General features: G+C 37.4%; 1 protein-coding gene across 1 annotated transcript; it reads right to left on the bottom strand.

Annotated features, from left to right (window-relative positions):
* Positions 1-1,284: 1,284 nt before the first annotated feature.
* On the bottom strand, positions 1,285-22,793 carry LOC126101031 (glycine-rich protein 1-like). Its single transcript, XM_049911730.1, has 4 exons — positions 22,691-22,793; positions 2,030-2,212; positions 1,722-1,967; positions 1,285-1,460 (listed from the first exon to the last, which is right to left on the bottom strand). Exons 1-4 carry the CDS (start codon positions 22,791-22,793, stop codon positions 1,285-1,287), a joined length of 708 nt encoding a protein of 235 aa, XP_049767687.1.
* Positions 22,794-24,256: the final 1,463 nt, after the last annotated feature.

The raw sequence follows: 24,256 nt of genomic DNA, 5'->3' as shown, positions 1-24,256 counted from the left end.
GCTGGGTGTCAACAAACCTTGTATGATGACTGTTCATCCAAACAGGTGCACAATACTCAGCACTTGAGTACACCAAGCCCAGAGCTGAAGATCGCAGGGTGGTTGCTGAATATCCCCAGGTAGTTCCGCATACCTTACAGAGGATGTTGTTTCGAGTCCTCAACTTTTGAGCTAAAGTAAGAAGGTGTTATTTGAAGCATAGTGTATGGTCCAGGATAACACCAAGATCTTTTGGGTTCCAATTATGACAAACAATTCTTCCTCTGAAAATTACTTCCAATTTTACATTCAGCAACCGGTTATTAAATGGAAACAACACGCTTGTGTTTTACTCACGCTGGGTTGGAGGCTCCAAATTTTGAAGTAATTATCTACTACAGACTGGTCACTAGTTAGAATCTCTTCTGTTGTCTTCATTTCCTGGTGTTGTACAGCTAAAGCCAGGTCATCAGCATAGCAGAATTTTCTGGACCAAGTGTCAGGTAGATCAGATAGATATAGATTGAATAGTAATGGTGAGAGAACTGATCCTTGGGGCAATCCATTATTTAACTTCCTCTCCTTACTTATGTTGCTTCCAGTGGTTACTTGGAACTTCTGATCGCTTAGCATGCTGTTAATCAGTAGAGCCATTGTTCTGGAGGGTATGATCCTGGGAAATTTGTAGATAATGCCTTCCCTCCACACAGTGTGGAAGGCGGCAGTTAGACCAATAAATGCCACAAATGTTTTCTGCTTCATTTGGTATCTTGACTCTATGAGGAATATGAGAGGAAATACTTGGTCACAACAGCTACGCCCTGGGCTGAAGCCTGCCTGATCAACTTGAACATTCTCTAGGACAGCACTGCTTATTCTGTTATACACTAGCCTTTCAAAAGGCTTGTAGCAACAGCTAAGTAGGGCAATGGGGTGATAGCTTTCTTACCATGTTGCTGGGTTTGTCAGGTTTCAGAACAGATATTATCTTCGTCTTTTTAAACTCTAATGGAAGTTAACCAGTCAGCAGGATGTCACTGAAGGATTCTGCCAGCCATTTCTTAGCTTGTCCTCCTATATGGATCAGGAATTCTGCATGGATACCATCGAATCCAGGCAGCTTAAGAGGTTTGAGATCCTTCAGTCCAGAGTCAATGCAAAAAACTGTGAAGGGACGGGCATGATCAGATGAGAGAGATGCCATCTTTTTCGGGTCATGAAGCTGTCATCTGATATGTCTTGTACGTTTCCTGTCAGGAGGCACTCTTGATGTAGTAATGATGTGGGAAGCAATTTGGTCTGGTGTTACTTCAGAATTTTTTCTGCATGCTGGTGCACTGCATGCTGGGAGGTAGCATTGCTCTTGTCCATTGGTTTAACTTGAAAATACCCTACACGTGCCTCCTGGGTGGTGCTAATTGAGCAACAGTGATTACAGGCAGCCAGACTATCCATAGGATCTCCTGGCAATGACGTATCAACTAAACAGCAGAAACAGTTATTTTTAGAGCACATTAACAAGAAACATTGGACCAACTATCAGCCTCCTTCATCTGAATATTGAAAGCTTTAGCAGGGCAAAGTGTAGCTATCTGTCAAAATTTTTGCTGGACGACAATATCGATTTCATCGCCATTCAGGACTGCAGTTTATGTAGGAGACTTCAATAGTCACCACAATCTTTGAAAGTACTCTCAAAATGATGAAAATGGGAGCATGCTTGCAGAGACTGCAATACTTACCAACAACATCACCAGTGGTATCTGTATCATCATCACAGAAAGTATCTCTAGGAGTGACTAATGCAGAATCAGGTACAGTAACAGAAAATGCAGCAGAAGTACCTAAAGAAGCAATGCTAACAGAAGTAGAATCTACAGCAGCATCAGAAGAACCACGTTCAGTAACAGCAGAAGTAACTCCTCCAGCATTAGAACCAGCTCCTACAGCAGTAACACCATCTCCCTCACCAGCAGTAGCAGCACAAACTACTTCACCAGCAATAGCAGAAGAAACACCATCAGCACAGCAATAGCAGAAGAAACACCACCAGCAACAGCAGAAGCAACTCCTCCAGCAGTAGAACCAGTTCCTATAGCAACAGCACCATCTCCCACACCAGCAGTAGCAGAACCAACTCCTTTACCAGTAATAGCAGAAACAACTCCTCCACCAGCAGCAACTAAACTAACTTCACCAACAGCAGAAACAGTACCAGCTCCTCCTCCATCACCTTCAAGAGAAGCAGAAAAGAATAGACCAGTCACAGTAAGTAAAGTATCATCTTTGTCTCATGATGAAGTGATACCAAATGATTTGGGAAAACATGTTCCTATAAAACTTGTGGACAGTAAAGTGAAACAAACTTCCAACCGTGTTTCAAACAGACCCAAAAAATTACAGAAGAGAAATGAAGATTTTTTATGGTTTATCCCAAGGAAGTCCAACCGCCACCTAACATAGATTCCAGGGCTGAAAAAACAATTAAATGTTCTCCATTGCCCCATAATACTGTACTCCTCCCCTCCTGTGACAGTAACTCTATCTTATTTCTGCACTTAAATGTCAGGTCTCTGAAAAATAAAGCTGATGAGCTTGGTATACTATTAAAAAGTAACAAAAGAATGATTTTATGTATAAACGAACATTGGTTAAAGGAAGAGGATATAAAACTGTATGTACCATCAGGTTTCAGATTAGCTGCATACTTCTGCAGACCCAGTGAATCCTATGGGGGTTCATCCATATATATTAGCAATGATCTAGACCTAAAGTTTTCTGTTCTTGAAGTTAGTGACCTATGCATTAAAGGTGTTTTTGAAGCAGCTGCTTTTATTATACCTAGTATACAGCTCATAATTGTGTCTTTATATCACACTCCTGAAAGTAATGTAGAACAATTTATAGAGCGTTTAGAAAAACTTGTGATCAGTATACAAAAATATACTAAATACAAAATTTTAATCTTTGGGGATCTAAACATAGACATTAGGAAAATGACAGCCAGAAATGTTAATTTAGTAAACATGTTAAGATCCTATAATCTCTTTTGTGCTAATGAAAGTCCTACAAGGCACTCCTCCTGTCTTGACAATCTAATAGCAAATGTATAGAAATGTGATTTTGAGCTAGGCTTACTTAATGTCGATTACCTGTCAGACCATAGAGGTATAAGGGTGAAACTAATTACTAAAAAACCAAAAGAAGATGAAGAACAAACTCAGTGTGTCAGACTATCTACAGATACAAATATTAGCAAGTATAGAGAAGAACTTAAGTCTATAGATTGGAATACTGTTACACATTCCTCCAGAAATGTTGATGAAGCCTTCAGCACATTCCTCAAAATCATTTCTGAAATCTTCCACATATGCTGTCCACTGGTTAAAAAAACAAAAAAATTAGGAAACGTAGCCACTCAACTTCACAGAAGTGGTTTTCACCCCAATTACAAAAACTGAGACTGTTGGTAATTACTTGTCACGATAAGGTCAAAAAGGGAGCAGTAGATAAAGAAACTTACAAAAACCTGAAGAGAAAATATAGATCTGAAATTAAAATAGCCAAGTGTAAGGCAAATGGTGATTTCATTAAAAAATCATACAATAAATGTATGGCTGCATGGAAAGTAATAAAAGCAGAGCTAGGTATGGATATAAACTACAAAGACAACACAAATGCTGCTAACGTCACTGCTGATGATTTCAATCACTTTTTTGTCAACTCTGCCAATCTTAGCCTTCCAACCCACAGCAACCAGAATTCCAATTCAACACATACACCTATTTCTCACCCCATATCTGGCAGAAATTTTCAACAAAACATTACAAACATAGTGTCAGCTTGTAAATGGAGAGAAGTACAAGTAACTGATATAATTAAAGCAACCTCTAAATTAGGATACTCTAGATCTGAAGATGTGTATGGCCTGACAAACTATGTAATTAAAAAAGTTGTAGATCTCATAACATACCCTCTTTGCATACTGATAAACTGGATGCTCTCGAGTGGACACTTTCCAGAATGTCTCAAAAAAACAGTTGTCATACCATTATACAAAAAGGTGACAAGTCCTGTATCAATAATTATAGACCAATTTCACTTGTGCCTATTCTCTCAAAAATAATAGAACATTGCATAATGCAGCAAATATGCATACACCTATCAGACAATAATATATTAAATGATTCTCAGTATGGATTCAGGTCAAACTTATCAACAGTCAAAGCAGTTGAAAACCTTATCTCTTTTGTACTAAGCGCATTTGAGTCAGAATTATCTGCTGAAGCCATTCTAATTGACTTGAGTAAGGCTTTCGACTCAGTTAACCACAAATTATTATTAGATAAACTGTGTTGCTATGGAATCAAACACTTGGAACTCTCACTAATTGAATCATACCTCAGCAATAGAAAACAAATAGTAAAGCATAATGACCAACAGTCACAGGCTTTAAGTATAAAACGAGGTGTTCCTCAGGGCTCAGTGCTTGGCCCTCAACTATTTATATTGTTTGTAAATGACTTTCCGAACAACTTACCGTGTAAATCTATCCTCTATGCCGATGACACAATATTAGCTAATTCTGGAAAGGATATAAACATATTGAAGGAGGAAAGTGAAGAGTGTCTCAAAATATCTAATATCTGGTTTAAAGCTAATGACTTATCTATGAACCATGAAAAGACTGTCAAGATAATCTTCAGTTTATCAAACAGTAACATGGAGTTATCATCTGTTAAACTACTAGGAATACACATTGACTCAAAATTAACTTGGGACACATATACAGATTATGTATGTCGAAAGCTATCACGAGTTATCTACCTACTAGCCAAACTACACACATGTGTTACACAAGATTTATTCCTTCAGTCATACTATGCCTTCTTTCATTGCCACCTACAATATGGCATTCTTTTATGGGGTAACTCTCCTATGGGGTAACTCTCCAGGAGCCAAAAAAATTTTCACTTGGCAGAAGAAAGCAATTAGACGTTTGTACGGAATCACTGACAACAAGACCTCACGTAGACCTTATTTTAGAGACTTAAAAATTCTCACAGTCCCATCTCTTTACATATATTGTTGCCTATTAAACATAAAAGAAAACTTAAACTACTACACTATAAGGAAATCAGTTCATCAACACAATACTCGACAAACAAATATGATTGATATACCCACAACCAGGCTTAAGAAAACCCAATCTAGCTATCAATACATAGGCATAAAATTATTCAACACTTTACCCGTACAGGCTCAATTGGTTTCAATGGATATTTTCAAAACTAAAACCAAAGTGTGGTTGAAGAAAAATACTTTCTACAGTGTAGAAGAATTTCAGAATAGTTGTAAAGATGATCTAATTTATTGATAAACTAAGGCTTACTGTTATGTATAGTTATGGATGTAGAGGCAGCTAGCTATAAGCTAATTGGGTACAACACTATCTTTTTTTCCATGTAATATTTTTGTTATATGAAACATAATGTACAAATAGCTATAATACTTCTGACAACATTGATTGCATGTTAATGCTGATAAATTATGGCTTACTGTTATGTATGGATCTAGGTGTAGAGGGTGTTGTAAGCTAATAGTCTACAACATTGCTATATTTTTACAATGTAATATTTTGGTATGTAAAACATAATGTACAAATAGCTGTAACTCTTCTGACAACATCGATTGCATGTTAGTGCTGAAAGATGGATAAAATAAATAATAAATAATAAATGGATTGAAGAGAATGATCTTCATCTAGTGTTTGATGCCAAAGATCAAGGCACTTTCAGGTCAGCTGCTTGGGACAAGGATTCAAATCCTGACTTATGCTTTGTTAGCTGCAACAAAAGTGGCTTTCCCATCAATGCCACAAGGAAAGTGATAGATGCCTTTCCTCACAGACAACACAGACCTGTAATAGTACAAATTGGCTGCATGGTTCCTGTCATACGATCAACCCCGCATGCTCGATGAAATTTCCAGTAAGCTGACTGGACAAAGTTTTCAACAGAACTGGATAAGACCTTTTGCTGGATACGTCCATCACATAAGAACTATAAATGCTTCATTGGTGCAGTGACAGCAACAGCTAAAAAGTGTATGCCAAGAGGATAACAAAAAGAATATGTTCCAGGATGGAGTGACGAAAGTGAAACACTGTGCCAACACATCCAGCAAAGTGATGACCCAGAGATAGCTATGGAACTATTGTCCAGCTTGGTCATGTCTTGGAGGCAGAAACGAGCAGAAACAGTCGAAAATATGGACTTTCCCCACTTGAATAGGAAAGCATGGAGTTTTCTGAGAAGACTGGGAGGAAGTGCACCAACATGTTTTGTAAAAATAAATGCTTTTTCTTCCAGACCAACTTATCTCTGTAGTTACTGAATGACTCTCATATTAACATATTTAAAGCAAGTTCTCTTCTTGGCAGAGTGGTGAAACCTTTGTGCACTAAGATATAAATAAGTGTGTGTCAGCTTGTGGCCTACTGAGTGGCTGAGCCATACAAGCAAAACATCTAAAAATGGCAGTTTTCCTTCTCCTTCTGACTTTACACTGATCCAGATGTTCCGATACATGCTGTGATGTGACTAGTGAATTGCTTCAGAGTTTTGGCACCATACAGTTGCACCCTAAATCTGTCACAAACATGCCCTCTGAAGGAACTTTCGTAAACAAAGTGACCATATCTGGGTTGATTAATATATTGTTTGGATCAGCTCTGATTTGCATGATTTTGTCAATGAACATCTGAGAGTTTTAAATATGATGTTTTCAGTGATCAACTATGGAAGTCATTAGCCTGATAATTGGCAAGCTTGCTGATGGGGGAACCAATGGCACTAATAATAGGTCCCAATGGAACATCATCTTTGTGGATTTTTGGTAAGCTTTACAGCCTGGAAGGTCTAGGATCTTGATCTCTGAAATTCTTCATGACATCATCAGGGAGACCAGAACTGAGGCATCAAGAAGCCCAGGGGAATAAGTCACTATTTGAAAAATATGAGTTAAGTGCAGCTTCATAAAGTTAACGTACATGAAAATGTCTTGGCTACAGAATACAAGTGAAAATTCAACAATGCTGATATCTACTGGCAACAAGTTGATGTATGGGGGGAATGGTATTCTTGGAAGCCAACAGGGGTACAGCTTCATCTGAAAGCCAACAGTGATGTGTGACGCATTTACCTCCATTGCTTTCTAACAATACAGCTGTTTACACAAATGTCGTGGTGAGGTGCTGCCAATTCAGTGATGTTTACTTTGAAAGAGTTTCATGACTGTTACTCTCATTGAACTACAAATGAATACAGATGGAAAAAAAAAAAACATTTTTTGATGCTTGGTTTTAAAAATGTCATTTAAATGGTATTAAGCAGTTTAAATTGAAAGTTGTGAATGATTCTTCTGGTGAACATAACTTGTAATTTGATGGTAAATAATAAATATCTTTTTAAGTTCACACACAAATTTAACTTTATTTAATGAATACAATAATTTTCAATTTCTCAGATTATTGCTTATTTCTAGACAGTGGCAATGACAAAACATGTATGACTGGTTTTATGTTTGGATGACAGTAAAAACTACTAGTCTACATATTAAATTCTTTATTATGACCTAATGTAGTAGCGACTGCTAATGTAACATGGGTGACCTTAACCTGTTTTCTTTTACTGCAATTTTTTTGCCAACTGATAATGAAGAGATAGTCAATGAGACTGCATCAGATGATGCTTACTCTTCCAAAACAAAAGTAGATCACTGTTCCAGAACAAGACACTTCAGAAGAGAACACTTGTGAAAGCAAACAACAGCACATGGAAACAAACTCTGGGAAAGAATCTACAGACAGGAGAGGAAGGTTTCAAGCTGGTGAAACACTGAAAAACAATCCTCAAGAATGTAGATTCAAGTGCAGTATAAATGTACCTCAAATGAAGTAGCAAGAGATTTTTGATGATAACTGGAAACTGAGTAACCATGATTTGTAAACACCTTTTCAATATTCTTCAGTCACACCGAAAGACCAAAAAAGAATTAAAAAAAGAAACAAAGTAAAAGATAGCAAATTAAGTGCTTAGTACTGCCAGTATTTACTTTATTAGTTCATAGTATTATTTACTTAAATTGACTTTATAAACACTCAAATCATTTTAATACTATTTGTCATAGTAAAACTGTTATTTCTTAGGTAACTATGATGCAAAAAAAAGTTTTGTATGTGTGAAAACCCTGGTCCGATGCAAGAGAGGGCCTAATGGCCCTTATCAGCTTAGGTCCAATAAATAAATAAAAACAAATATGTGGGGGAAGTGTTTGCAAAGAATTTTCACTTAACTTTGTATTAGTCTAACTAGAGGATTGACAATGTTGTATCAAAAAAAGTAAAAGGCTCTAACACCATAGTTTCACATAAAGATCAGAGAGGAAAGGAAGAGTCAATTAATAAACTCTCACAGGAATTAACTGATTTACTAAAAGACCACATCACATCAACAATTTCCCTAAGCATATGAGTTGCTGTACCAGAGCAAGACATCCCACAAATAAGTTTCTTTATACAAATTTAAATATTAGGAAACGTATTGACCTGTATAAAGAATTTTGTACAACAAGAAGAGCTGAACCTGTAAAGATTCCATTTATAGGTATATATTTGCAAACCATTTTGATCTCAAGTTCTTAGCCTCACTCTGATTTGTGTATGACTTGTGACAGATTGGAAAACCTGAAGAAGAATGGCAATGAAAATGTTAGTGCACTCAGAGTTCAAAAGGGGATCACAACTGAGGAATGTAGAAACTACAAAGCAGGCAAAATCTAATGCAGTTGAGTATTTTAGAGATGAAGAGACTACTGCAGTTACATGCTTTGATTTCAAGAAAACTTCCCAACCCCAGTACTTGCTTGTAGTTGGTGTTTTACTGCAGACAGTTGTGGACATACCATTTTTGCATCCACGATTTAAAAACTTCTATGGTCACAATGTTCATGTGGCATAAAGGTCAAGCTGAGCAAGGTCACCAGGAAACTGTAATCTGCTTATTAAAATATATTGAAAACTTTGCATCTACCATCAAATGCATTGTTGCATTTATCGATAATTGTGGAGGACAAAATAAGAGTGCTGTAATGATCAGGTATTGTTCTTATATTGAAGTCAATACCCAGAATGAGTGTGTTGATCACGGCTTTTTTGTACAAGGTCATTCATTTATGGAGTGTTACTAAGATTTTGTTGTTGTTGAAAATGCAAAGAAAACATTTCAAAAGATGTTTGTCCCACAACACTGACAAAGACTTGTAGTAAAGGCCAGCTGCAAATTTCTAGTAGTTGATATGTGGAGTTCCTCCTTCAAATTGGAAGACTCTTCAGACAAATACCTTGGATCAAAAGTACCCAGAATAAAAAAGATGACATGGTTTTGACCAGAAAAGAAAGATACTTTTACTTCACTTTTATAAAGACTATCTCAGTGTGCCAGTGGCTTTTGCCAAAAAAGATTTTAAACCTCAGAAAACATTGTGCAGATGGTTTCAAAGATCTCCAGAACTTGAGCAAAAAATCATATCGAATCGTATCAATTTAGCAAAATACAACAGTCTTCTAAAGCTTCTGGATTCCTCCTCCTCTCCTTCTCCCTGTCCATAACAAATTCATTCTACAAAGAGCTAAAATATGTAGCAAAAGCAGGATAGAAAGGAACAGAGGGGGAAAAAAGCATGACAAAGTGAATGGTAACGATGAAGAAACCTAAACTAAGAGGCACCAGATAACATTTATTTTACTGATTCTGATCAAGAATAAAATACCTTCTGATAAGTAGAAAGGAAACATTGTTGCTTACCATCTATTATTTCAAGTATTTCCTATAATACATTTCTGTGCTAATACTTTTCACTTCTTGTACTATTATTGTATTAACATTGTAAGAATTTCCTGCAATACACTGATGAACTGACTTTCCTTTTTAGTTCAACATTTTTGCTTAGAGGTCGATACGGCTAAGTGCTCATCAGAAATGTGCTGATAACAGTAATGCCATTGGTTGAATAATGTTACATTTTTGGAAAGAGAAATAAAACCTTAATGCTAATAGAACAGGGTGTATACGGGGACAAGGAAAAAAAATTCCCGGATTATTCCCGGATTTCTCCCGGATATCCCGTTGTAAAAAATATCGAAAATACACTTTTTCTGTGCTAAGTGACAGTAGGTTTTCCGTAGATTTTCCCTCGGAACTGTAAAATTTATCAATCCTTTGAATGGTTAACGTTTTATATAATCGCGTAGAACTTCCTGAAAAAAAAAAAAAAAAAAAAAAAAAACGACGGAGCAGAGAAGTTTTGGAGAGACTTTTAATAAAAAAAAGGAGAGAAGTTTTGGAAAGACCTTTGATTTGCAGTAACATATACGCTGCATATTTTTGTATTACGAAAGTATAAATTCGAATTGCACCGAACACAGCTTGTTAGTTTCCGGAGCGTTGCAACCGAGGTTGTGATGTCCTTTTGTAAGCGAGTCATATCTCAAGCCACGAGATCTCGCCAGCCGATGACAGCAGCTATTCAGAGCATAGGGCACGTGTTATAGTCAGCCACTAGCAAGATTACTGGTTACATAGCGCGAACACACAAGAGGAAAAGTTAACGGTTTACATTAATGTACACAGTACCGTATATCTACAAGAAAAGCTAAGCTTTCACGTGTAATATTGGTCTTTTTTTGGTGTGATATACTTTAAGATACATCACACAAATGTGCCAGTAAATTTAAAATTGTGACATAAATGCCTCGGCTCGAAATTCTTGAAGTGGCTGGTCCTCAAACTGTTCAGTTTCGAACGCTCTGTGATTTAGATATCCATCCCGCTTTCACACACGTAACATAATTCATCTTGCGTAAAAAGAAATTTACTTTGAAAGTAACGCTTTTCTAACCACCGTTCGCAATACTGTTAGTTATAGGTTCGATTTACCAGTTGCCAGAGAGCGCCAAAAACGAATTATTGTGCGTGTGCAACTGCAGTGGTGTAGGAAGCCCGCATGTTCGTGTGTCTAAAGCACTAAGAGAGCTTACACTACACCATAAAAGAAACAGGGCATCAGAGGATACTCCAAACGGCATCAAAATTTCGTGAATCATACTAAAATGCATAATTCGGCTTGAAGTGCACATTGGTTTTTTCCAGATTCACAATGAAGTAGGTCCCATCTGATATTAAGCTTTTCAGTGTGGTTTTTGGGATGTAAATTTTCTTGGAGTACCAGCACTCTAGGATCTCATGTTTGGTTCTTTACTATGGCATAATGCCATACATGGCAGAAGATGATAACGTGCACTTGAAATTCACCGAACAGTTGGAAGTACCCAAAGTTGTTAAATGAAACACTTCGTTTCAAATAAAATGATTGCCTCAGCGGAATTTCTTTAGCAAACTTGCAAAAATAACTTCATTCTTCTGCAAGGCGATTAATGCTTGACTGCTACTAACTTGGAAAGAAAATAAAATCAGAAACTGAAATTAATAATATATTTTTGCCCTCTGTAATTATGTGAATGCATTTTAATTCACTTGATAGCTCCCGGCCACAGAAATCCGTTTTGTTTTCATTTGACGTGGGAGCTGTACACGAAGAGAAGCAGCGAAATCACTTAACGTAAACACGGGTCACGTGGAGACTAACCCCCTCCCCACTACAACTCAGACAATTCTGTGCAAGCGCGAATCTGGCAGCTAGGGCGCGCGAGAAAAATTTTTCTCGTTTGCATCTGGCTGCTTGCCGCTACTACCGATGCAGCTAACAGCCAAACTTCAAGAAGCGGGAAGCGAGAGAAGGTACTGCTTATACCCCAGTCAAATGCGCATGCGCAACAGACCGCTGGCAACTGGTCAAACGAACCTAATGTGAACAGTTGTGACGTCATGCTCATAGCAAGCAGTTTATTGTTACGAAGAATTAGTCTGCGCCCTACGGCCTTTAACATATTTTTGCTATCTGTAGACGCTTGTGCGTGCACGGTGTTTTGTTGTCGTAAAATGAACATTTCCTTTGCCACTACAGTTTTATTTTTTTCCCTCTCGTTTATATTTTATTGCTGCAGTATCATTCTCCAGTAGCAGGATACAATAACATTCTTTGCTAGAGAATCAATTCTGCAGTCAAAACTACAAAAATGTAACTGAAAGCTAAAACAATGAAAAATTCCCGGAATTCCGAAAAACTCCCGGGTTTTTCCCGGTTTTCTCCCGGATGAAAACATTCCCGGGTTTTTCCCGGAATTCCCGGTTGTCCCGGGTCGTATACACCCTGTAGAAATATAAAGTTTTAGAATGACACATTTACAGAAATAATTATAATCTATAAATTCTGACATTACTTTTCCCAGAATTTAATAAGTGTCACCTCCTTTGGCCACTTTCCACCTCAATTCTTCAGCAGATCTGCTGCTTGTCTGCTTTCTGACACACTAGGGACACATTTTAGGCATTTGTACATATTATCCTTGACAGAAATGACACTTTGTTATGATACTCTGAAGCATTAGGAATCGCCCTGGCATTTCATCCAGAAGCACAACCAGATCTTCATCTCTCTACAAATCACAGAATTCCTCTCTCTCTGCTCCACTGATTTTTTTTATTTAGTAGACTTAACTGTGGCTAATATCTGACTTTTGGCAACAACACCCGGTTCCTTTTCATCCTTGTTAGGTAGCTTGTAATTCATAAGGGCAAAATTCAGTTCTCTGTTCAGGGCCAGAATGGTTCCTTTGTCTAGGTTCATCCAAGAGCTTGATGGAACATCAGACTAGGTCATCAAGAAAAATCTGCCATTTCTGAGCACTGTCTTGATATAGGACATGGCATGAACTATGGAAAGATCAAGATTTTCTTATTCATACCTATGAACTGGAATGGAACCAGCGTTAAGGAGTCATCAGCTACAGATAAACAAATTCAGTGAGATAACACTGATGGGATATCGAAACCAGGAAAGCTAAGCCAGGCACCAACATCTTTCCCATTCACTTTGAACAGAGTCTGTGGCTTGCAGCCGAATGCCCTTGTACTGCACATGCTGAATCAGTGGCTTGTTTCTCTGGCAGGGCTCTCTGATGTCACTCTCTCCTGTGATGACATTACAGCATCACCTCTTGGCACCTGTACTTTTCTAATGAATCAGTCTATAAATTGGTCAGCCACAACAGGTATCCGCATTTGCACCTGAAGATGATGAGCAGCTGCCTCACCCAAATACTGTGCACTTCACACAATACAATCCAACATAATACCAGAGAACCTTCCAAGCAGTACAGCAACATTTGTTGGATCTCTTTTCCTGATGATGGTATAGTTGTTCATAGCAATGCTATCTTTTTACTATTTTATGAAGTTCCACCCTTCAAATGGCACAGTAAAAGATATAATTGTCTACTTAAAAACAAACAATTCTGTGTCATAATTCAGTTGCTATAACAGTAAAAATTATTCTGGATCCATCAGAAAATTTGTCACACTGTGTCCTATAACCTTGTAAAAGATGCATCTCAACATGTTTTCTCATTCTATATATATCTCGGGTGTCATCTCTTAACAGGCCCATCCTGTATCTACCTATACAACCTTCACAAACTGTCAGGTTAAGAAATTAGTACTTATGTCTGATGAGCAAACATAACTTATAATAAAATTTCCTCAAATTTTTATTACTGGTGACACAGATAGCACTACGTATCAACTGACAACTTATCTGGTATAGAAGTAATAAATTTTATACACAAACCATTCTTGTGAATCAGTTTTCTAACAGTGAATACCGTATCAAAAGCCCCACAGCAGATCCTGAGATTTGCCTTCAGATACTAACAAACATGGAGAGACTAATTTATAATGTGTGTAGATAATACAGGATGGGTCACATAAGACAGAACATCCCTTTTATTGTTTAAACTATTTGAGATATATAAACAAGGTTTTTGGCAAGGGGCTAAGAGGCACATACTTTTGTTATGTCATAAATAGTCTTAAATTATGAGTCAACTGATATTCAAACAATTATGATTTTTTTAAAACAGAATGATATACTTTTTTTAATGGCATCCGAAAGTTTTAAAACGATGAGTACATTGATACAATTCTTGTTAATTTTGAGGTTGAAATTCTTCACAAAAAAGTCCAAGAATTATTCTGGACTCAGCTATCGCATTCTAAACACATTCATGCCAGGCTATGTATCTAGCCTTTCAACTGTTTACATGTCTGCATTGCAGAACTAACAGAGCTAGCAGTAGGTCATTTCTGCTTCAATATTTCTTGCACACAGTCATGTACACCAAGCAGAAAAAGTTAGACATGTTACTTTTATATGGTGAGTGTCAAAGAAATGTTGTTGAATCAGTATGGCACTATAGGGATGTCTATCCTGATAGTTGCTGTTCTTTGTGCCAGGCACTTGCATGAATTATTGGGTCAATAGTGCAAGTAAGTAGCTTCGGTGTCACGAGGATGAAGACTGCAACTGACAAGAGTGCTTGAAGAAGCTGTCCTGGTTACAATGCTTTTCAGTCTGTGTGGTGGCACTAGACAAATTGCCAAGGATTGTAATATCAGCCAGACAAATGTAATTTGCATCTTGTGTGACATGAATTCCACCCTTATCATCTGTCATTCCATCAGCTACTTGGAGGGTGTGACTTGTACATCATATAAAGTTTTATATGTTTGCTCTGCAGCACCAGGGTGATGACACTACATAATCCAATTCACGCTCTTTACTGACGAAACAACTTTTACTAATCATGTTAATGTAAATTTATGTATTTTGCGCTACCGAACAGCATGCAATCCATGCTACCTTCTTCATCAGGTACAATACCTATGACCACGGAGAGTAAACAAATTGTGTGACATCCAAGGAAATTCCACTGTGGTACCTTACTTGATCCCAAGGGTGTTAAACAGAAAAACATACACACATTTTCTTATGAACATTCTACCACCAAATAAGCAAGAGTGCATGTGGCTTCAACACAATGGCTGCCCAGTGCACTCTTCCTGTGTTGCAGCACAATAGTTTCCTGACTGTTGGTTAGGATGGAAAGTTGCAGTACAATGGCCAGTTCTTCTTCACTAGGCAACTAAGGGCAACACTAAAGGGCTAAGGGCAACACTAAAAGATGCAGAGTATCTTGAAGCCCCAACTACACCAGACAATATACACCATCAAATTGCCACAGTATGCAATGGAATATCATCCAATGTACTTTTGTCTATTTATCTCTTGAGCAGTGATTGCATATGTGCCTTGTAGTAAATGGTAAAAAATTTGAGCACATACTTAAGTAAACTGGAAAACTAAGTTTTACTGAGAAAAGTATTTATTTTGTGGCTGACATGTCATCAGTCATTTTGAATAAAATATTTAGTTTGTTTAAAGTGTGTTCCACCCAATTACAGTATTACAGTTTCAAGTAGTATCTACAGATAAATTTATCCAATAGCAGATTTTTGGCTTTATGAAGCATTCAGTTGTCTCCAAGCAGATAGGTCACATATTATTACTATTATTATTCTTTCCTTTCTCAGACGTTATGGCTGGTTAAAAATGGAAAGTGACGCAGACCTTGATCAAGCATGACTTCCTTTTAACTGTACGGTATGTGTTATATTGCATTTAGGAACTTTCGGGTAATTGAACATGTATCAATAATTACGGATTTCTGTAGTTGTATATATAAGTTTGGATGTAGCTGTATTGCATTGATGTACTGGTGGATATTGTGTGGTATGACTCCTGTAGTTGATAGTGTAATTGGTATAATGTCAACTTTATCCTGACGCCACATGTCCTTGACTTCCTCGGCCAGTTGGATGTATTTTTCAATTTTTTCTCCTGTTTTCTTTTGTATATTTGTTGTATTGGGTATGGATATTTCGATTAGTTGTGTTAATTCCTTCTTTTTATTGGTGAGTATGATGTCAGGTTTGTCATGTGGTGTTGTTTTATCTGTTATAATGGTTCTGTTCCAGTATAATTTGTATTCATCATTCTCCAGTACATTTTGTGGTGCATAGTTGTATGTGGGAACGTGTTGTTTTATAAGTTTATGTTGTAAGGCAAGCTGTTGATGTATTATTTTTGCTACATTGTCATGTCTTCTGGGGTATTCTGTATTTGCTAGTATTGTACACCTGCTTGTGATGTGATCCACTGTTTCTATTTGTTGTTTGCAAAGTCTGCATTTATCTGTTGTGGTATTGGGATCTTTAATAATATGCTTACTGTAATATCTGGTGTTTATTGTTTGATCTTGTATTGCAATCATGAATCCTTCTGTCTCACTGTATATATTGCCTTTTCTTAGCCATGTGTTGGATGCGTCTTGATCGATGTGTGGCTGTGATACGGGTGCTTGCCATGTAGTGTTTTCTTTTTCCAATTTACTCTCTTCGTATCTGTTGATGTTATGTGATCTAGAGGGTTGTAGAAGTGGTTATGAATTTGCAGTGGTGTAGCCGGTGTATTTATATGAGTGATTGCTTTGTGTATTTTGCTAGTTTCTGCTCGTTCTAGAAAGAATTTTCTTAAATTGTCTACCTGTCCATAACGTAGGTTTTTTATGTCGATAAATCCCCTTCCTCCTTCCTTTCTGCTTAATGTGAATCCTTCAGTTGCTGAATGTATGTGATGCATTCTATATTTGTGGCATTGTGATCGTGTAAGTGTATTGAGTGCTTCTAGGTCTGTGTTACTCCATTTCACTACTCCAAATGAGTAGGTCAATATTGGTATAGTGTTAAGTATTTATAGCTTTTGTCTTGTTTCTTGCTGTCAATTCTGTTTTCAGTATTTTTGTTAGTCTTTGTCTATATTTTTCTTTTAGTTCTTCTTTAATATTTGTATTATCTATTCCTATTTTTTGTCTGTATCCTAGATATTTATAGGCATCTGTTTTTCCATCGCTTCTATGCAGTCGCTGTGGTTATCCAATATGTAATCTTCCTGTTTAGTGTGTTTTCCCTTGACTATGCTATTTTTCTTACATTTGTCTGTTCCAAAAGCCATATTTATATCATTGCTGAATATTCTGTTATCTTTAGTAATTGGTTGAGTTGTTGATTTGTTGCTGCCAGTAGTTTTAGATCATCCATGTATAGCTAATATTTGATTTTGTGTGGGTATGTTCCAGCAATATTGTATCCATAATTTGTATTATTTAGCATGTTGGATAGTGGGTTCAGAGGAAGGCAGAACCAGAAAGGACTTAATGAGTCTCCTTGGTATATTCCACGCTTAATCTGTATTGGCTGTGATGTGATATTATTTGAATTTGTTTGTATATTAAGTGTGGTTTTCCAATTTTTCATTACTATGTTTAGGAACTGTATCAATTTAGGATCTGCTTTGTATATTTCCAATATTTGTAGTAACCATGAGTGGGGTACACTATCAAAAGCATTTTGGTAATCAATGTATGCGTAGTGTAGCGACCTTGGTTTCGTTTTAGCTTGATATGTTACCTCTGCATCTATTATCAGTTGCTCTTTACATCCTCGTGCTCCTTTGCAGCAGCCTTTTTGTTCTTCATTTATAATTTTGTTCTGTGTTGTATGTGTTATTAATTTCTGTGTAATGACTGAAGTTAATATTTTGTATATTGTTGGTAGGCATGTTACGGGGCGATATTTAGCTGGGTTTGCTGTGTCTGCTTGATCTTTAGGTTTCAGATAAGTTATTCCATGTGTAAGTGTATCAGGGAATGTGTATGGGTCTGCAATGTAACAGTTAAATAATTTAGTTAGATGTGAATGTGTTGAGGTGAACTTCTTTAGCCAGAAATTTGCTATTTTATCTTTTCCAGGGGCTTTCCAATTGTGAGTAGAATTAATTGCTTGGGTGACTTCATGTTGCAAAATTATCACTTCAGGCATTTGTGGTATCATCTTGTATGTATCTGTTTCTGCTTGTATCCACCGTGCATGCCTGTTATGTTGTACCGGGTTTGACCATATGTTGCTCCAGAAGTGTTCCATGTCTGTTATGTTTGGTAGATTGTCTATTTTAATGTGTGTGTTATCTATTGTCTGGTAAAATTTCTTTTGGTTTGTGTTGAATGTTTGGTTTTGTTTCCTTCTATTTTCACTTTTTTTGTATCTTCTAAGTCATTTGGCCAATGCTTGTAATTTCTGCTTCTTTTCATCTAATTGCTCTATCGCTTCTTGTTGTGAGATTTTACCTAACCTTTTTCGTTTTTTTTTTTTTTTCTGACATTTCATTTCCTATAAATTGTGTTAGCTGCCCGATGTCTTTTCTCAGTTTTTCTATTCTGATCTGTAGCCTGTGTTGCCATGCTGGTTTTGTGGGTTTCTTCTGTGTGTTGGTTGGTTCTGATCTCTGCTTAGTATGTATATTTAGTGTAGTGAGTGCTCCTATATAAACCAGTAGTTGTAACTCTTCCATAGTTGTGTTTTCATTTATTTTGTTGTGTATGATTGTGTTGATAGTTTTTATTGTTGTTTCGACTTGTGGGTTATTTGGCGGTCTATGCATGAATGGTCTAATGTCTGTATTTGTGTCTTTGTATTCTATATTGTCAGCTGAAATTTTTCTTCTATATCTAACATGTGTGTTACTTCAAGTTCTATTTGTGCATGTTCTGGTGGCTGTCTAAAGATTTTGTTTTCCTCTGATTGTTTAATTGATGCGTGTTGTTCTTTGTTTGTTTGCTCTGGGATGTTTGAGTCCATTACTGTATTTTCTTCTTCTTCTTCTGATTGCACATTATTTTGTTCCAGTATTTGTTGTACTTGTTGTTTGATGTTTTCTAATTCTGACTGGGGTATCCTGTTATTTTTGATTATTACAAGGATCTGATCAGCTAGTCGTTGTTCTGTTAAAAATTTTAATTCTGGGTATCTGATAATAAATGTTGTGTATACTTGTGATCTGTATCCAGTTGTGTTAGTTCCTAGGTTTGTTGCTTGGCAATAACAGAACATGAGGTGTCGATTAACTTCATCTGACCATCTCATCCTCTGTCTTTGTTTTCCTTCTAGGGTGGTTGCAGGAAGAATATCCTGCAAAACACCTCTATTTGGATTTAAGTCATTTTCCAGTTGGCTAGCAGTGTCGTTACCATTGTGGGCGGGCATAGGGTTCAAACGTCGTCCCCGACCATGATGGCGCTTGTCCGAGGCTTCTTTAGTTCTGTCCTGAACCAAGTAATCACACTAAAAGGGGGGTTAGCCCTATTAGTGGTTTGTTCTTTTCGTCGCCTTTTACGACTGGCAGAACATACCGGAGGCCTATTCTTTTCCCGGGCCTCCACAGGGTTTCAAGTAGTATCTACAGATAAATTTATCCAATAGCAGATTTTTGGCTTTATGAAGCATTCAGTTGTCTCCAAGCAGATAGGTCACATATTATTATTATTATTATTTATATTATTGTTTCCCCAGTTAATGCTATCTCACCAGGGGCCAGGCCTCCTGTGAAAGCGCCCATGTCAAATATCAGCTCTACTGCAATCACTGCACAGTTTTTTTTTATATTTGTCTGATTAGCAACCAGCTGTCTGCCAGTATGAATGGCCACCACCAAACTGTGGCCAAGAACAAAGTGGACAACCCTGTACAACATCTACCTCAACATAACACACTGGATTTCAATGGCTGCTTCGCAACCCAGGCCAGCTAGACCACCTTCCATCATCAACTTTTCTGAACTGCACAGATGGGAGTTATCCTTACAACACATTCTTGGCTCCTGAAATTATTCTGGCCTCAATCTGCAATAACCTACTGGCCCCACATCCTCTACCCAACAGTTTCTGCCCTCTCTGTCCTATCACTTCCTCCCAATTCAAGTCCTCTCACCCTCAATTGTGTGCTGCCCCCTGCCAATGCACCCACTTATCTTTTCTCTTATTTGTTCCTCTCCTTTTACACTCCTCATTCTCCATCCCCCTGTCCACCCCTCCCTCCACCACAGCCTCCTGACACTACACCTGGCACCCTTGTCATGCTGCTATCTAATCCTTACTCTCCACCAGATAGTGCTCTACTCTCCCCCACCCATAACCTGCTATCCCTCTCCATTCCCCAAACCCCACTGGACTGATGCTTTCATTCAACACAAGAGCTGCAGCTGCCAGAGATAGCACCCATACGTGCATGAGGTGAGCCTGTTTGTGTGAATGTGTACGTGTTTTCTATTCTGAGAGCATCTTCATGCAAAAATTCAATGTGTAACAGTCTTTTCATTGTGTCTGTCTGCAACTCAACATGTCATCTTTACAATGAGTAACAATCTAGCCTTTTCATGATATTGTTAATACAGTAGTTTCTTTTTTGTGAATAGGGCTGTTTATCATTATGAAATATGAGGAACTGACACTTCAGTTTCAGCTCTGACAAGTAAGCAGCAATGGGGAAAACTGCCTCATGTAACTGTAGTTTGTTTTAACAAAAATCTGGAAACCTACACACATTTGAAATAGTTTCCCTAAGCCCTGTCTGATTCACCAAAAGCTAATATATATCAGAGCTCTACATACAAAAATCTTAGCTGACCCTGTATCTATGTCATGTAGGAAATGAGGTTTCATCTTAGTATCACAGGCCTGTCTTGGCATATATAATGACAGAGCTTGGCATGAGAGTTCTGCTTGGCAGTGTTTACAACCAAAAACCAATTCTGGCAGTATTGCTTTTCAGTTGTAATAGATTTGTCAGATTCTTTTGGAAAAGGTTCCAATATCAACATTAACAAGTGCTAAATCCTTGTAATTGTCTTTCCAAGAGCTAATGAATACAGTTTCATTAAAAGCAATCCCATTAAATATGGTTCCATTAAAAAAGAAAAAAAAAGTAACAGTTTCAATATCCCCGTTGATACCAGGGCTCAGGCAATTATCCCTACAAAACATAACGTAGCCCCTCATTATACTATGAATTGTGGGAAATCTCGTTTTGATATCTGGAACCATTTATGAAGTAAAAGGCATGTTACGCCTTACGCCACTCTGTAAATAGATATGGATACATTCTGGTCAAGCTTTGCTGCTCTCTAGACTTGTGGTGGCTGTTCACTTTATTGCTTTTCATGCCATATATTGCCTCCTCTGTAAATGACTGCAACAAGAAATTTAATGGTTCAAATACATCCTGCCTGCTCCAGTGCACTTTAACATCATGTGTACCTCTGTGTCATAGACTGTTAAACTATATAGTAAGAAGATCTTGAGGATATGACTGGGGAACACCATAGAGCAGACAAGGTTGTCACCCTGCTATAAGGAAACTGAATTTCTTGCAGTGATTTTAGTTTAAATCTCCTTTACTTGTTTGAATAAATCAAAGATATTCAAGGGTGCATCATTTACTTTATATCTGGCAATACTCCACTGTACTGTGTGGTGATATGTTGCAGATTCTCCTAAGAGAGCATGCTACTGCCACAAATGATGACGACAATGATGTTGATGGGTTCAAGGTGCTTAAAAGTATGATGGACAGTGCACTTAATGAATATCAACATACACATCTCATGGTTTGAACAGTCTCTATTCTTACAGGTGAAATTGCTGTGATTATTCTCCATGAACAAATTCCAGGCTAAATCAACCCAAATATATGTAGTTCATCATCAGACCTTCCAGAGCAAACTAGTGGTGCATGATCTCATGGCTTATGACCTTTTTTTTTTTTTTTTTTTTTTTTTTGAGAATTCAATTGATCAGTTACCTGTCACATTAAAATCCACCCTTAGCAATTGAAGAAAACTACAGTTCTTGGCTGGAAATGCTACTTAATGGCATGAGAATCAGCTGAATCTATCCCTCCAAGGACAAAAGTCTTTACAGGTTATCTAAAGCCTTCAGAATGACTGCATCAGTATCTTGATCCATCATAGTCATATTATGATTTGAAAATGCAACCTTTGTCTATGCAATGTCCACTTATCCTTGCCCAGCATCGATTTTGGTGAGGTTCTTTTGGGCACTACTTAATTTGACAGATGTAACTAAATTCAAACACTAACAGCAATTGCTTGCATGAGAGTGCTGAGGAGTCAAACCACCTTTAATCATCTGCCCATGGAGGACGTCGTTTCTGTAGGAGACTATGTTCATTTAGTACAGAGGCTTCAACATGCATTTTCTGGAGATATGAAAACAGAGTCCTTGTTGTTACAAGTGTTTTAATACAATCACAGGAACCATGATTTCATTAATATTCCATCGGAATATGGAAGCCATTTATTGGTGAGTCTTCTCCATTTCTTTCTCGCTGCCTTTCCATTAAGGTGAGAATTTATGAGGCACTGGATAGTTGTCCAGGCAAACCTAATTTTCAATGTGGTCATGAAGAATGTCATCATCAGACCTTTCAGAGAAAACCGGTGCTGCACTATCTCATGACTTATGACTTATTTTTCTTGGTTTTTGCTTCTTTGATAATACCTCTGTTTGTGGAGAGGAGGAGGCTGCTGTTGCTAACACTCCACTGACTTTTACACTCAATTTTTAACACTTTTATGTCTGATTGTTGGCTTCATTTTCTTCTGTTATGTATTATTGTTTGTAGTGGTCTGGGGGACGTGCAGTTTCAGGTGATCTGCATGTCACCAGTACTGCAGGCTGTATGATTTTCTGTTCTTGCAGCATGATGTACACAGTCTTACTTACCCTGAGTACCTGAATTTTCTTTCTTCAGTTTATGTTCAGCAGTCTCTGCTTGAGAAAAGGTGCTTGCTTGAGCAATTTCTATTGGACCAAGAATGTGAATCATGCTTCATCAGCAACTACCTCAGGTATGGATATGTTGTGGCATCTGAAGCGCATAGTTGCTGGAATGAAAATTCTTAGCTGAAGTAGTAGTAGTTTTGATATATTCAGCTAACTGTCAGTGAACTGGTAGTGAAACTGAAAGTTGAAATTTTCCACATCTCTTCATTAGCTCTTGTCATAATATTTTTTTACTTCCTATCCCCTTCACTTGCCCATCCCTTTCAAATTCAGATACCCCAACATTAGATGCTGCATGTGATCACATTTTCACTGAAGCTGAAGCTGACGTTGTCGTGTAAACCAGATGTTGTGAAATATTCACCAAGCTTCTTCATGCATGTTAGTCTTACTGCTCTGTTCATCTGGCACCCAATGATCTAGATGTGCTCAGACAAAAGCTTTACAAAACTGAAACATATCTGCTCTCGCACTGTTCCCCATGTCAACAACTAAGCCATTCTAAGGTATCAGTATCATGAAGAAGAAACGAATGTTAAAAAGTTCAGCACCCTGGTGACATATCATTAGAGATGGAATAGTATTTCAGATTGTAAAAGACTGAGGAGATCATCTGGCCAATGACTTCACTGAAGAAACCTTTTTGGCAGCCTCGTCAAGTGATTCATGTAACACCATGGAAAACACAAATCAAGAGGGCAGCACAGGGATTCGGATCTCACTTCTCTCAAATTTAATTCTGCAGTATCTTAAAAAAAGTGTCATATGCACTTAGGTACAGTACCTTTTACTCTCTTATGTGTGATAATTGTAATTGCTTTTATCTAAAATGAGGATCAAAACACTCACTAAATCTCTAAAATATAAAATGGTCTCTCGTTGGCAAGATAAGTGGTTAAAAAACTCATTGTGAAAGCTGGAATCTTAAAAACCTGAAATAAATGTGATCTGCCTGCACTTCCAACACCCTAATTGCCAATTAGAGCTGACCATTTGCTATTCCAGAGCTGCCAGAGAAGCAAAATGCAGTAAGTCATCAAACGATAAGTAAAATTTCAATGAACTTTTTTTTAAATGGTATACTACAATATCTGCTTTCTTAGCTTTTTCCTCCAAATATCATCTCCTGTGTAGAGCCTCTTTATCATGGCTTGACAATGGACAATGTAAACTGACATGGGACTGTAAATAGCTTCAAGGTGCTTTTAGTTTAGTTGCATAATATCTGCTCAGAAGAAGGAATATTTCTTCCTTACAAGTTTATCTGTACACACCATGGAGATAGACATGTTTGCAATACAATCGAACAATACTGAAGCTATTTATTTTTGCAAGATGTGATATTTTTTCTTTGTGTCCACCCTACATTTTTTTTTCATGGTTGGTCATTTCTTAATCACAAACTGTACAATAAAAAATCAGTAACACACTAATGGATACAAAAATGAGGTATTTTTCTTTGAATGCCATCATCATGGGCCCGGCAACATAGAAGATTGTGGGGAA

Source organism: Schistocerca cancellata, chromosome 1, assembly GCF_023864275.1.
Source record: "Schistocerca cancellata isolate TAMUIC-IGC-003103 chromosome 1, iqSchCanc2.1, whole genome shotgun sequence".
Lineage (NCBI taxonomy): Eukaryota > Metazoa > Arthropoda > Insecta > Orthoptera > Acrididae > Schistocerca > Schistocerca cancellata.
This window is presented reverse-complemented; position numbering and strand designations above follow the sequence as displayed.